The 16,095-nt window shown below is 44.2% G+C and overlaps 1 protein-coding gene across 2 annotated transcripts in view; it reads right to left on the bottom strand.

The window, feature by feature from the left end:
- TFG (trafficking from ER to golgi regulator) overlaps positions 1-16,095 on the bottom strand; it is a 38,426-nt gene that overhangs the window by 8,664 nt on the left and 13,667 nt on the right. Inside the window, exons 5-7 of one of the 2 annotated variants that reach the window (XM_045001763.1) lie at positions 10,328-10,474; positions 8,867-8,944; positions 1,828-1,968 (exon numbers count right to left, since the gene is read on the bottom strand). In XM_045001763.1, the coding sequence (XP_044857698.1) occupies positions 1,828-1,968; positions 8,867-8,944; positions 10,328-10,474 (366 nt within the window). Of the gene's footprint in view, positions 1-1,827; positions 1,969-8,776; positions 8,945-10,327; positions 10,475-16,095 lie in introns of both variants that reach the window. The other variant, XM_045001761.1, reaches the window with a different exon arrangement.

The following is a 16,095-nucleotide window of genomic DNA, read 5'->3' as shown; positions in this document are numbered from 1 at the left end:
ACATTGTTTTAAAAGGTATTCTCACTATGACCAATTACCTATAGTGGGAAAACCCAGGCTTTGTTGTGGAGTTTTCATTGTGTCTTCTGCCTCTCTCCAACATGTCAGTGAGTGATTTTTCACTCACTTGACATTGACAAATGACAACAGTTCTAGACCTGTATTAGCAATTTAAAACCTTTACCTTGTTACTTAATTCTATTTTAAAGTCAACATGTAAAAACCCACACTTTGTTTTTGTCCATTTGACTTCCTTTCCCACGGAACTGCTGACAAAAGAAGTTGTTAGCAGCTTAGAGTTACAGTGCTTACTTTTCAGTTACATTTTCTGGCTGACCTAAAATCGCTAGTGTCCAACAGCATCTACAGCACAAGTCCCAGGAGCCAACTACTCAAACAGAATTATCAAACAAAAGGATGTGGCTGCAAGCAACAAAGCAGAGGTGTTCAGATGTTTGGTGTTACTGAATCCTAGACAGCAGCTCAACAAAGTGTTACTATTTGGTTAATATTAATAAACAGCATATATTAATATATTGTTATATTGTTTCCAATCCACACACAAAGTGACATTTTCTAATTATATTATGAGCACTTGGCTCTTATCAGCCAATTTCAAGTTTACAGATGTTACATATTTGAGTCCTAAAATCTTCCTTGCTAGCCACATGATATTGGGTTACCTTCATCACCTACACTCACCTGCTGAACACTGATCTGTAGATTGCAATATACAGGATAGAAAGCAAAACAAGGATGAAATTCTGCCCCACAAGTTAAAAAAAAATCAAATTAAGAATATTAGCGAAAGATCTTTACACTGCATCTTAAAATAAAGCAGAGTTAGCACAGCAAGTCCTTCCTGGCATAGATTTCCATCAAAAGGGATGACACGCATGTTAGTGTTTTTGAAAGTGACAATGTAGAACCAAAAGAACTTGAATATAATGGAGATTTCAAGCATGTGACAAATGACAAAAAGAAGGGCACACGGTACAATAAAGGGCTTTGAATGCCAAAGTCTAGATCTTAAATGGAATTTTTAAAGTAAGATCTAAGTAAGGCATTTGAAGAAAGTTAGCAGGATAACAACAACAACTACAAACCATCACAATGGCTACATGATTCTGAACCAGACACTGGGAGAATTATTGGCAGGTCATTATGAAGGCCATTACAATACTCTATCTGTGACAGAACCATATAGCATTATACAATGTATATTAGTGCATTAACAGCTGAGCTGGCCTGGATTTTTGGACAGGAGAGTAAATTTGTCTCTGTCCTCTAAGAAACATGCACTAAATGACATAATTTGCACGTAGTATATAATTGCTTACTTTATAGTATACAGATCAGCATTTCTAACAGATTCCCCCATATTTACTGTAAAAGGTGACAAATACAGCACAGAAAGTAACATGTACAAGTTAGACTTTCAAACAGTTCTAATGTAAAGTTTGACATCTGGACTAGCTAACATTCCTGTCAATTTTTACAATGACGTTTACATCTGCACTAATTTTACTACTGACGTGTTACAGTAATTACTGTAGTAATGTTCCTTTCTATTTTTCAGTACCATCTGGCTTTTAAGACAAAGCTACAGCACCATCTACTGTTTTAACATTGAATCTTTAAAAAAATATATTCTGATGGGGGGGAATTGTGGCCTTTAGAGTCTGATATTCCTTAGAAGATTCCTAGTCATATATATAGTATTAGATGTGCAATTTAAAGTTCTAATGTAACCTTTTAATGTAAAACATGACAATCCTCAATTATTGAAGTCTGACTGCAATTTTCATGATGTAAGTTACTGCTCACCTTCCATCTGACCGGTTGGAGGCTGACTTCCTGCATATGCTGGCTGCTGCGGCTGAACCCCAGGTGGGTGGGCTGCAGAAGAGGAGGAAACAATGCTATCAGGTGTTCCTGAACGTTCTTCTACAGGGGCACTGGGTGGTCCTGGGGGGAGCAAGAGAATATAGTAAGCATGGGAAATAAACAAGCAAAAAGATTTGATAATCTTAAACTGAATATAATGTCTTTTCTGTGTCAAGTACTTTCCAGTTTTGCACAGCTTTACATTTGAAAAAGTTTAAACTCTACTTCGCAGCACAGTATATGCAGTCTAAATTCAAAACCCAGTCTACTTGGAAAATAACTGCTGGGGTGATTTACCACAATTTCCTAGGGTAAATATGTATTTGATTGGTAGATGGGGGGAGGGGTTTGTTTTCAGTATTTTGGGGTTTCTACACCCAGCCAGGATACAGCGGGTTTTTGTTTGAAAATAATTAACTGCCATGGCAATTTTGAAAAATAGTGGGGGAAAATAGTCACTTGGATGCTAATGAACAGCCTGAAGTCAAAGACTAGGTAGATTCTGGATATTTTAAGGCTGTAAAACGCTCTGGAATACCTAACTGAAAAAAACCACAATGTATAATTATGTACATTTTGATCTGAGGCCTGCAAACTAATGCCCCAATCCTACCAACCCAATGCACCAGTAGTTCCACTAACTTCAAAGGGACTCCTTAAGGAGCTTAAAGTTAAGCACATGCCTAAGCGTTTGCAGGACTGGGGCCTAAAACATAAATATCTGTTGTGTCTTAAAGGCACTCATACAATATGCTTCCACTGACACAAATGTGATAAGTACTTTTCAGTTTTACTTTCACATTCCACTGTTTTACAAATTTGAAACAAAGGTGTCCCTTTCTGCTGGCTTCCTTGTTTATGTAGTGGTATCAGCACAGCTTTGGGAATGGGAACGTCTTTTGCTCTACCAGTCCTATATACATCAGAAGCTTTCATTTTTTTCCACTGCCTCCAGCAAGAGCAGGGAAATTTTTCTAATTTTTATTAAGAAGATAGCTTCCCTGCCATCTATACAAAAAGCACGATAAGACCATTCAAAGATAATGTTTTAACATTTGTTCCAATATGGCTAGCAAAGGATTTTATAATGAATATTTTTATAGTAACAGTAAGAACCTATCCCATGGAACATCTACCCAGCTCACGAGGCTGCTCAAGAGAAAAGTGACTTGTAACTTTAAAATGATTTATGTTATACAAAAGTTTAGTAACAAATTTGAGAGCCAAAGTGCAACAGACATACAGAAAAGACTGCATGCTCATTTTTTCCAGAATATAGTGTATTTTTATGCCTATTATAGCAAAAATGTAGTACATTGTTCTAACATGGTACATTATCAATAAACTTGACAGATTTTTTTTATAATTTCAACTGATATCAATGTTTATTTTTAAATTTTTGTAGATATCTATTTATATTGTCACAGTTCCATTCAATTACAGGAGGGTCAGACAATTTAATGACAGTAGACACTGACTTTCAAAAAGTTAAAGATTTATAAACCATTAAAATCACAAATTGTCACTGTCCCATGTCAAAATATGCAAAATAAACATCCTTAAATCAAATCATTTTTCTAAACTATTCATTCCCTCGTCCATTTGTAACTAGCCTAATTCAGAAAGTCTAAAGCTCTGGATTTTGACTCTAATAAAGTACTCAACCAGCATTTTTCTTACTTTGCCTATTTTTTTTAATCAGCTTGTGTGTATACAGTGAAATCTGTGTTTACTGACATTTACTGATAAAAATCTAATCCTTCCAAACCTAATTATGAGTGGCTCCTGTTCTCATAAAGATGTTTAACCAAAGAGTTGTGTGCCAAGCAAGCAGAAGTTTGCAAAGCTGCACGGTAATATTAAGGCTTTGTAATGCTATAGTATCACCTTTATCTGATGACAGAAAAGTAACTCTGAAGAGTCCTTACCTAGTTATATTAGTGGAAAGAGGTTAATCATTTCAGTTGTTCATATAAAGCCAGTTCATGAGATACATCTAAGCTATTATCATTTTTTAGCCCTGGTCTACACTACGAGTTTAGGTTGAATTTAGCAGTTAGATCGATTTAACCCTGCACCCGTTCACACGACGAAGCCATTTTTGTCGACTTAAAGGGGTCTTAAAATCAATTTCTGTACCTCTCCCTGATAATAAGAACATAAGAGAGGCCGTACCGGGTCAGACCAAAGGTCCATCTAGCCCAGTATCTGTCTACCGACAGTGGCCAATGCCAGGTGCCCCAGAGGGAGTGAATCTAACAGGCAATGATCAAGTGATCTCTCTCCTGCCATCCATCTCCATCCTCTGACGAACAGAGGCTAGGGACACCATTCTTACCCATTCTGGCTAATAGCCATTTATGGACTTAGCCACCATGAATTTATCCAGTCCCCTTTTAAACATTGTTATAGTCCTAGCCTTCACAACCTCCTCAGGTAAGGAGTTCCACAAGTTGACTGTGCGCTGCGTGAAGACGAACTTCCTTTTATTTGTTTTAAACCTGCTGCCTCTTAATTTCATTTGGTGACCCCTAGTTCTTGTATTATGGGAATAAGTAAATAACTTTTCCTTATCCACTTTCTCAACATCACTCATGATTTTATATACCTCTATCATGTCCCCCCTTAGTCTTCTCTTTTCCAAGCTGAAGAGTCCTAGCCTCTTTAATCTTTCCTCGTATGGGACCCTCTCTAAACCCCTAATCATTTTAGTTGCCCTTTTCTGAACCTTTTCTAGTGCTAGAAGATCTTTTTTGAGGTGAGGAGACCACATCTGTACACAGTATTCGAGATGTGAGCGTACCATGGATTTATATAAGGGCAATAATATATTCTCAGTCTTATTCTCTATCCCCTTTTTAATGATTCCTAACATCCTGTTTGCTTTTTTGACCGCCTCTGCACACTGCGTGGACATCTTCAGAGAACTATCCACGATGACGCCAAGATCTTTTTCCTGACTCGTTGTAGCTAAGTTAGCCCCCATCATGTTGTATGTATAGTTGGGGTTATTTTTTCCAATGTGCATTACTTTACATTTATCCACATTAAATTTCATTTGCCATTTTGTTGCCCAATCACTTAGTTTTGTGAGATCTTTTTGAAGTTCTTCACAATCTGCTTTGGTCTTAACTATCTTGAGTAGTTTAGTATCATCTGCAAACTTGGCCACCTCACTGTTTACCCCTTTCTCCAGATCATTTATGAATAAATTGAATAGGATTGGTCCGAGGACTGACCCTTGGGGAACACCACTAGTTACACCTCTCCATTCTGAGAATTTACCATTAATTCCTACCCTTTGTTCCCTGTCCTTTAACCAGTTCTCAATCCATGAAAGGACCTTCCCTTTTATCCCATGACAGCTTAATTTACGTAATTAATGAGGGGATTAGTGCTGAAATCAACATCACCGGGTTGAATTTGGGGGTAGTGTGGATGCAATTAGATGGTTTTGGCCTCCGGGAGCTATCCCAGAGTGCTCCATTGTGACCGCTCTGGACAGCACTCTCAACTCAGATGCACTGGCCAGGTAGATAGGAAAAGCCCCAGGAACTTTTGAATTTTATTTCCTGTTTGGCCAAAATGGCAAGCTCATCAGCACAGGTGACCAGGCAGAGCTCACAGCAGAGGTGACCATGGAGTCCCAGAATCACAAAAGAGCTCCAGCATGGACCAAACAGGAGGTACTGCATCCGATTGCTGTATGGGGAGACAAATCTGTGCTATCAGAACTCCGTTCCAAAATATTTGAAAAAAAATATCCAAGGGCATGAAGGACAGAGGCTATAACAGGGACCCGCTGCAGTGACGCGTGAAATTTAAGGAGCTCAGGCAAGCCTACCAAAAAACCAAAGCAGCAAATGGCCGCTCCGGGTCAGACCCCCAGACATGCCACTTCTATCATGAGCTGCATTCAATTCTAGGGTGTGCCCTTACAACTACCCCACCCCTGTACATGGACTCCTGCAAGGGAGTCTCACGCAACAGGGATGAGGATTTTGGGGACGAGAAAGATGAGGAGGAGGTTTAAGATAGCACACAGCAGGCAAGCGGAGAAACCATTCTCCCTGACAGCCAGGAACTGTTTATCACCCTGGAGACATTACCCTGCCAACCCGGGCTCCCGGACCTTGAAGGCGGAGACGGCCCCTCTGGTGAGTGTACCTTTGTAAATATAATACATGGTTTAAAAGCAAGCGTGTTTAATGATTAATTTGCCCTGAAGACTTGGGATGTATTCGCAGCCAGTAAAGCTACTGGAATGCAATCAGACAACATCTGTTCATCTCTCTGTGTTATCTTCAGGAGAGTGAGATCATTCATGGTTACCTGGTTGAAATAGGGGAATTTTATTACGGGGACATTAAGAGGTAGCCATTCCTGCTGAGCTGTGTGCCTGTGGCTGAAAAGAAATCATCCCCGCTGCTAGCCACGTGGTGGGGGGAGGGGTGAAGCGATCATCCCAGAGAATTGGATGTCAGAGGGGGTTTAGTTGGGTTTGTGCAGCACGTTAACCCGAAAACCACAGCCCCTCCTTTTAAATGGCCAACCTATTTTAAATGGTCAACCCAACTCTCCCTTTTTTCCTCCCGCAGCTGCAAATGTTTCAACACTACCACGATCATCTCCGTCCCAGAGGCTAGCGCAGATAAGAAGGCGGAAAAAAAAACAAACACACTCGCGATGAAATGTTCTGAGCTCATGCAGTCCTCCCACACTGAAAGAGCCCAGCAGAATGCACAGAGGCAAACAATGTGAGCGTCCAGGAAAGCACAAAATGAATGCGAGGACAGGAGGGACGCATGAGATGAGAGGTGACGGGATCAAGAGGAGCGGTGGTGGCAGCGTGATGAGTGGAGGCAGGACACAATGCTGAGACAACTGGTGGATCAAACTGATATGCTCCAGCGTATGGTTGAGGTGCAGGTGTGTAACCAACTGCCCTCCTCCAAGTTCCACAGCCTCCTCACCCAGATGCCCAAGAACGTGTGGGGGGGAGGGGAGGGATTCTTGCTCCTGACCAAAAAAATAGACTTCTACAAGACATTCCCATTGGCCAAACACAGCAGAAGCAAGTGCCAAGGACATACGCTTTAAGATCAAGCAGCAAATAGCAACAATTGATCATGTTTTCTAGTCATCAGTATGCATCAGTGACTTTATGAATTACTATAAGGCATCTACAACTATATGGAAATACTGCCAACGTTTTTATGATTATTTTAAAATCAATGATTAGTTACTGGATGCCAGCATTTATAGAATATTGTTAATGGTTTTAATGTGAAGGTCTGGTTTTAACAGTATCTGTCCACTCTTGTTTCTAACAAATAATGGAGTTCTCTGCCATCTGCACATGAATATGGTCAATATTTCCACTCATTTCTTTGTTCAGGAGTCTTAAAAAAATCCTTTTGCTGAAGGATTTCATTAATCCTAACAAAAGGATATGTTAAGTGATGAATAACAGTTCTAAAATGGAAGCTTACAGGAAATGATGGTCTTAGTTTGGCAAAATTTTTGGCATAAGGAGAAGAATTTGATTCCAATTTTACTTCATATCAAATTACAGTTTATAAAGGGTTGAGTGAGCATGGACAAAGGTTTTCTTGCCACTTTAATAAATATAAAAATGGGAGATATTAAGCTGTTTTGAATTTAGAGCATCCACATTAAATGCAATAGATGTTTGAGCCAACAAAACAAGGAATTTCCATATTAAAAAGCCTAAACTGAGTCCCACAACTTGCAGTTAAATCACTGAAACTCAGTGCAGGTGGTGGCCCTTACAGGATCTGGCCCCAAGGTTGCCCCTTGGCTCTTAATCTCTTTTACTCCAATTTCAGCACTTTGGATAATCCCACATAAATTATCATCAGAGCTGTAAAATCTAGACACAGAAAACAAACCTGTAGACTGACAACCTAATTTCAAATTTCAATGCTGTTGTGTGGTTGTTTGAAGTTACCTTAGTTTTCATATAGGGGATTTAAGAGGACATTGTATGTATTAATTTCAACAACATCTGACATGTTTGAAGCAGCTGATGATCAAGTGTAGTCAGTATTTAGTACCTGTACTGTCCTACTTTTGCACTGATACTAGCTCTGAAGGTACCAGTGCCGTAAAACTTAATTCAGTAACAATGCTATGATGAACAATGACACTTAGCAAATAAATTGGCAAATTATTGCTTCTTTTGTTATATCCTTTAAACAAAATTTAGTGCTGGTAGAAATTAAGGATAATCATTAGTAATGTTTATTTAAAATAGTAATCGGGAAGTTTGGGGTTTGTTTGTTTTTTTTAATTCTGACCAGTACTTGCCACTCTACATTGCATTTTTGTGCAAATGCGTGAAACTCTGAAAGTGAAATTGACTCAAAGCTCACTATAAATGAAAGTGGAAGAGAAAAGTTTATCTGGAAAAAAAAAGGGAAGAGGGTTTTTTGTTTGTTTTTTTAAATCTCTCACTTAAGTAACATCAATAGACTGAACCCCTTAGGCCTTTAGTTTAATTTGCATAAGCAGGTGCAAATCCTTGGATTTAAATACAGTGCCCACTTATTTGTATAGGCCCCAAATTTTCTATTAATAGTAAGCGGATTGTTTTAAACTACTGTAAGCTATTTTTGCTCTCCACATAACTAAAAACGATGGAATATATGTAACAAATTTATATTGCATCACAATTTGTAAGCCGATTCAACCCAGGCAGTTTAAAACTACCATATGATGGAACTCTGTAAAAACAAAAGTACTGAATGGAAATAGTAACTAGCACATTCATACTATGAAGTCTTTATTTCATAACAAGACTGAAGTTTTTAACTGCCAACAATTAAAATCTGTTGTGCTTTATTTTCAATAAAATATATATCCTTACCCGACACCTGATCATCTGTCAGCCCAAATGCTGACATGACATTTTTGCTGATTTCATCTTGATTTTTTAATGGATCAAAAGCAGACATACTTGCTGCTATAACTTGAGTAGATGGCTTGACAGAAGAGTCAGTAGCAGCAGGTTTTTCTTCACTACCATCAACAGCATCTATTAACACAGCAACAGATTTGTTTCTGTTACGTACACCAATTAAGAAGGCTTATCAATTTGAAGTACCATTCTATGACACGGAAACAGTGAAGTTAAATGTTCCATGGCTGCTCATATTATATATTTATATAAATAAAACTTGCACCGTAAATTTTAAGTGCTGCACACACAACTTGAAGTTGACATCAGAATAACTGGAGAATGAAGCTTATCTACATACCCACTATAGAGGTCAATAGAAATTGGTTCAGTCCTAGCTCACTTCTGAAGCAGAATGTCATAGTACACAAACTTATTTGGACAGTAAGCTCTTTGGGGGAGGGCCCATTTTTGTTCTATTTGTACAGCACCAAGCATAGTGAGTTCCTGGTTCCTGATTGGGGCTCCTAGGCTGTATGGTAATACAAATAATAATAAAAACTGAGATCCCAAGACTTCTACCCGAACCTGCAGCAAGTGCCTGCTTTTCTAAATTGTCCCAGCATTGGACAGCGACCAGAGAACCCCCAATGAAGCTGCCCAACAGAGGGAAAACAGTCAGGAGAGTTCCATATATTAAATGTTGTCATTATTGTGTCTCTGATTGGGTATTATTATTATATTCCTCAAAGGAGGGTTCAGTTAAGCTGACTAGTAAGGTACAGTTCTTTGTACTTATCAAAATGAAATTGCAGTACCCCCAGAAAATCCATATGTCAGACACATTGCTGCTATTAAGTAAAAATGAAGCAACTACTTAGGCTCAGATCCTTTTCTAGGGATTAGTAGCTGATGCTTCAAATCAGCTTCTCCCAGCTGGCTATTAATCCACATAAAATGCCACACACCCTGACAACTGCTGCTTAACATTAATATTTGTTTTGTTTCATATTTAAGAAACATCACATCTTTTAGGCATCAGAAAGGCAGTGTTATCTAAAAGACTGAGCAAAGGACTAAACCAGGGATTCTTGAGTTCCAAACTTGGTTCCAAGCAATGACTGGGTAAAAGCCATTAGCTTTCCAGCCTCCACTCCACACTCTCCTCCCATCTGCAAAATAAGCATATTACTACTTCCCTAACTTACAGGGGAGTTTAAATGATCTAAATAAAATTTAAGAGTACTCTGAAAGATAATACTTGATATCTTCAAAGTAATGAGTTAGGAAACAGTCAGTCACTGTTTCTTAACGTGGTCCAATACCCCTACTTGTTAAAAGACTGTGCTTGGCTTAAAGTAAGTAAGTAACCTTAAGGCCACTAGCAATTTAAGTTTCTAAAACAGCAACCGAGAACCAGTCTGCAGACTGAGAGAATTAGGCAAGACTCCCTTTTTACTGTATGTAAGAGCACACAGCTTGACTCAGACAAATCTTTAACAGTAAAAATGCCCGACCTACCATTTTCAGGCAGGCTGGTGGAAAGCCCTGGTTCAGCAGGTGGTTCCAAACAATCCAACAAGCGATTCACTTTGTTGCGAAGTTCTATCAGCTCTCGACGGAGATATTTCACCTGATTGGATTCTAGAGGTCTTGGCTGCCCATTAACTATAAAATAGTAATTAAAGAAATGAACTCTGAGGGAACATAGTAATTATTTGTGCAGATACAGGTTAAACAACTTTCTTATACAGCAGTATTCCTAGATGTCAAGCATAAAGAACATCTCCGTCTCTCTTTTGTGGAAGGGAATTTAAAAATCAAGTGTACTGTAGGCACTGTAGGTCACGAGTGAAAACAGACTATAATCTCACACTGGTCCAAAATGCACATTTACCACAACCCAATTTGGCACCTTATTGCGTATTACCAGAGCTGTATGGAGATGTTTGCATGCACCAGCCTGCAAGATGCTTAGGTCAACAAAGAATTCATTCTTTTTCAGTTAACAATTTTTTTCTGATCTTTCAGTTGCAGCAATTTAAGTGTTAATTGTAAACAGCAGGTAAAAAAAATGTTTAGTCATGTTTATGTTGGCAGTGTCCCTTAAGAGAGTCAGGAACAGTTTACAAAATACAAACTAACATATTCTAATGTCTGTGCAAAACAGAGCGTTACCTTTTCCGTAACTGGTGTTCTTTGAGATGTGTTGCTCATGTCTATTCCACAATAGGTGTGCTGCTCATCACATGCACTGGTGCCAGAAGTTTTTCCCCCTCGCAGTACCCACAGGAAGTGCCCTAGCGACCCGTGGAGTGGCACCTCCATGGTGCCATATAAGGGGCACTGTGCGCTCCCCCACCCTCAGTTCCTTTTTACCAAACAACTCCGACAGAGGGGAAGGAAGGTGGGATGTGGAATAGACAAGAGCAACACAACTCAAAGAACAATAGTTACAGAAAAGGTAACTGTTTTCTTCTTCGAGTGATTGCTCATGTGTATTCCACAACAGATGATTCCAAGCTGCATCTATTGGAGGTGGGTAGGAGTTCACAAACTCTCGGGACGGTGAACGGCCCTGCCGAACCTGGTGTTCTCCCTGGTCTGAGAGAGAGAGAGAGAATCGCATAGTGCAAGGTGAACACGTGAACTGAAGACCAAGTGACAACCCTACAAATGTCCTGAATGGGGACATGGGCCAAAAAGGCAGCCGACGAGGCCTGCGCCCTAGTCGCATGCGCCTTCACAATTGGTGGTGGCGGGATTCCCGCCAGGTCATAACAGGTACAGATGCATGAGGTGATCCAGTTGGAGAGCCGCTGAGTGGAGATCAGCCAACCTTTCGTGCGCTCGGCCAAGGCGATGAACAGCTGCGAGGACTTTCTGAACAGCTTAGTCTGCTCCAGCTAAAAAGCCAGAGCCCGTCTCACATCCAGCGTGTGGAGGCAGCGCTCCTCACTGAACACATGGGGCCTGGGGCAGAGGACCGGCAGAAAAACGTCCTGATCCATGTGATAGGCAGAGACCACCTTCAGGAGGAACAAAGGGTGTGGGCAAAGCTTGACCTTATCTTTATGAAACACCATGTACAGGGGCTCGGAGGTCAGGTCCCCGAGTTCGGAGTCCTGCCTAGCCGACGTGATCGCAACCAGGAAGGCCACCTTTCACGAGAGGTGAGACCAGGAGCACGTGGCTTGCAGCTCAAACGGGGCCCCGTGAGACGGGCCAACACCGAGTTTAGGTCCCACTGAGGGACTGGGGGCCTAACATACGGGAATAGACGATCCAACCCCTTAAGGAATCGGCCAGTCATAGCATGGGAGAATACCGTGTGGTCCTGCACCGGCGGATGGAAGGCCGATATGGCCGCCAGGTGCACCTTGAGTGACGAGGGCGCCAGGCCCTGGGCTCTAAGGTGAAGGAGGTAGTCCAGAATAAGCTGAATCAGGGCGGCCACTGGGGAAACGCCCCACTCGTCCGCCCATCTGGAAAACCGAGACCACTTTGCCAAGTAGGCTTGGCGCATGGAGGGCCACCTGCTTTCTAGAACGCACTAAACCCATTCCGAGCACGTCCTTTCCTTCCTACCTAACCACTGAGCAGCCACGCTGTGAGGTGGAGTGCCGGTAGGCTGAGCTGGAGGAGGCAGCCCTGGTCCTGGAAGAGCAGGTCCAAGCGGGACGGCAACGGCGACTGCTGTTGGGCTACTGCCAGGCCCGTGAGGGTCCCTTACCAATGCTGCCTGGGCCTTGCTGGGGCAAATCAGAAGGACCCAGGCCTTGTCTGTCTTTATCTTTTCCAGGACCTTGCCGATCAGCAGGAACGGGGGGAAGTCACAGAGAAACTGGCTTGACCAAGACAGGAGGAAGGCATCAGAGATAGCACCCCGTCCAGAGCAGAACCGGGGACAGTGACAGTTTTGCCACGTCACGAACAGGTCCACCGGGAGAGTTCCCCACACTTGGAAAAGTCTGTGCACCACTTCTAGGTGGAGAGACCACTTGTGCTGAGAGAAGTCCCTGCTCAAGCGATTCGCCTGCGCATTCTAGGCGCCCAGCAGATGGAAGGCCTGTAGGCAGATGTTGTAGGCTACACACAAGTCCCACAGTCTGAGGGCTTCGCGGCAGAGGATCAGGCCCTGCCTTGTCTGTTGATGTAGACCATCAAGGCCATGTTGTCCAGGAGAACCCTGACAACCCGGCGCTCCAGATGCGAGTGGAAGGTCAAGCACACCAGCAGTACCACCCTGAGCTCCTTGACGTTTATGTGGAGGGTCAGATCCTGAGCAAACCACAGACCTTGGGTCGGAACGTTCCCCACGTGGGCCCCCCATCCCAGGTCCGACGCGTCAGACACCAGTTCCAGCGATGGGACCCTGTCCCTGAATGGGACCCCTTGAAGCATGTTTCTCAGGGAGGACCATCACCATAGGGAGGTGATCACTGGCTCGGGCACTGTGAGGACTTTGTCCATCCTGTCCATGGCCTGGGAGAACTCCAAGGCTAACCAGAACAAGAGAGGCCTCATCCTGAGTCTGGCGTGACGGACCACATACAGACATGTGACCCAAGAGCTGGAGGCACGCTCTGGCTGTTGTCATCGGAAACCTGGTGGTTCGACACCCATTACTGGAAGCTCGAGGACAAATACATTTTTCTTCCAAATGAATCCAGCCTCCTTGAATCTTTATTTTTCGGGGTAGGGGCTGGTTGGCCTTGCCATTCCCTGTGGTTGACCGACTCGACCATCAGGGAGTTAGCAGCAGGGCGGGTGTATAAGTATTCATATCCCTTGGTGGGTACAAAATACTTGTGTTCCACTCTCTTAGAGGTGGGGGCCAACGAGGCCTGGGTTTACCACAGGGCATTTGAAATTTTCACCACCCCTTCACAGAGAGGCAAGACCACCCTGCCCAGTGCCGAGGAGGACAGTACATTAAAGAGGGAGTCCGAGGGCTCCTCCATCTCCTCTGCTTAGAGGTGGAGGCTTGATGCCACCCTTTTTAAGAGTTCTTGTTGGGCCCTAAAATCCTCCTCCGGGATGGAGGAAGGAGGGGCCATAATTGCCTCATCTAGGGAGGGTGAGGAGGCCAGCGCAGTACTTTGTGCGTCTACCGGCACTGGAGGGTCCACCACTTGGTCGGTTTCAGGGCACGGTATGGAGGATGTACGTCCCACTGACTCCTTCCTCGGGGGTTTGGAAAGGGAGGCCGATGGTCCTTCTGAGGCTCTGGCCACCACTGGGGGCTGAATCAGGGGCCACAGTTCCCACTGGTACCATTAGGCCGGCCACGGGGCCCGGTGCCACTGCACCTGCTGTGGCACTGGTGGAGCCGGCTGTTCAGCCTGGCTGGCTTGGCCCATTGATGGACGACGACAGAGGGAGGCCAGGCTGACATACGACCTGCCGCTGTCCCTGGAACAGGAGGAGTGGTGGTGCCAAGAGCGATGCTGACCACGGGACCGCAATCCTGATGTGGAGGACCGGTACCATCGGTAACAGCTGCTCCACGATCGGCTCTGGCAGGTGGACCCACGATGGTGAGACGCCGGCGACCAACACCTGGGGCTATGGAGGCAGCGCCGTGGCGGGGTGGAGCAGGACGACGAATGGGAACGATGTCGACGTTCGTGCCGCGACCAGCTGCAATAGCCCCTTCGAGATGAGGACTTTTGGCGTCGTTTGCCTCGATCCTGTCAGCGTTCACTGCTTGAAGCGGAGCGGTGCAGAGACTCTAGGTCAGACGGAACCCAACCAGACAGCCTGACGGGCATCGAGGGCTATCCACGTGGACTTTGCCCTGAACGGTCGCTGGGCAGGGAACGGCGTTGGGAACGTTCCCTTAACCGAGACCAGTACCAAGCCGGGGGTGACTGCAGAGATCCCAGTGGCAGCTTGCCTCTGGAGCTCGGGACCGACATCGGCGGTGCTCCTGGTACTGGCATGGACATAACGTCCTGGGCTGCCTGCAGGGCCTCCAGTGTGGAGGGCATCCGGACAGGCCTGCTCCAAATGGGCTGGGCTACTCCGCTCGAGTTGAGTCAGAGGCCTAGAGGCTGGTGGGGATCGAGGACTGCCCAACATGGGCCTAGCCTGTCCCAGGTTTACTCCGGTGCCACGGCGAAGAAGGCCTTTTCCTAACCTTCTTGGCATGCCCCGTGGACGGGAAGCAGTGCCGACTAGTCAATGGCGCCGAAGAGTCTCCATGCACTGACATCATAGTTCCTAGTGCCGACTTGGAGCGGCGCGCTAGAGCCGGAGTCAGCACCGACTCCATCAGAATAGCCCGGAGCCTAATGTCCCTTTCTCTCTTGCTCCGAGGCTTGACTTGCAAATCTTGCAGCAATCGCTGAGATGGCATTCCCCCAAACAGCATAAACAGTCCATGTGCAGATCACTCACTGGCATAGATCGCCTACAAGTGTCACATGACTTAAAACCCAGGGCACGGGGCATGCCCCGGCCCGGGTGCTCTAGCTAAACTAAACTAACTAAACTACTAACTAACTACAGGTACCATACACTGAACAAACAAGCAGTTTTGGGGACGAGCTACAGCAAAGCTGGAGCAGAGCAGTTCCAAAGCACCTTCTCTGATGGAAAGAAGGAACTGAGAGTGTGGTGAGTGCGCAGTGCCCTTATACCATGCCATGGAGGCGCCACTCCACGGGTCGCTAGGGCACTCCCTACGGGTACTGCTAGGGGAAAAACTTCCAGCACCAGTGCACGTGGCGAGCACGCACACCTATTTTGGAATACACACGTGCCATCAATCGAAGAAGAAAAGGCTGTGATAAGAACCTACATGTAAGAAATGGTTTGCTTGAACAATCTTTAAAATGTACTTTTTGAACAAAAAAAATTTCCACCACAACTCTATGTTTTTCTGTCCACTTACGGTATGTCTACACAGGGATAAAAAAGCCCTGGTCATCTGACTTGGGCGCACACTCCAGGGCTGACCAATTGATGTATACACATTCAGACTCGGGCTGAAGCCCAAGCCCTAAAACTCAGAGGGTGAAGGGTCCCAGAGATCAGGCTCCAGTCCGAGTCCAAACCCCACGAGCTCGAGTCAACCAATCCAGGCCAGCCACGGCTGTGCCGCAGGTCTTTTATCCCTATGTCAATATACCCTCTGGAGTCACACTCTTTAGATATGCTTGCAGTCCCACAGTTTTTCCTCTTAATTTAAGCCTAAAACACCACTGGAGAAGGCCTATTAACAATGGAAGCAGAGAGAAGGTCTATATGCATTGCCAGCACCAGAGTGGCTGCCTTCTGGGCTC

The sequence above is a fragment of the Mauremys mutica genome, chromosome 1, assembly GCF_020497125.1.
Source record: "Mauremys mutica isolate MM-2020 ecotype Southern chromosome 1, ASM2049712v1, whole genome shotgun sequence".
NCBI classification, from domain to species: domain Eukaryota; kingdom Metazoa; phylum Chordata; order Testudines; family Geoemydidae; genus Mauremys; species Mauremys mutica.
Note: the sequence above shows the minus strand (reverse complement) of the source record. Positions and strands in the feature narration are given on the sequence as shown.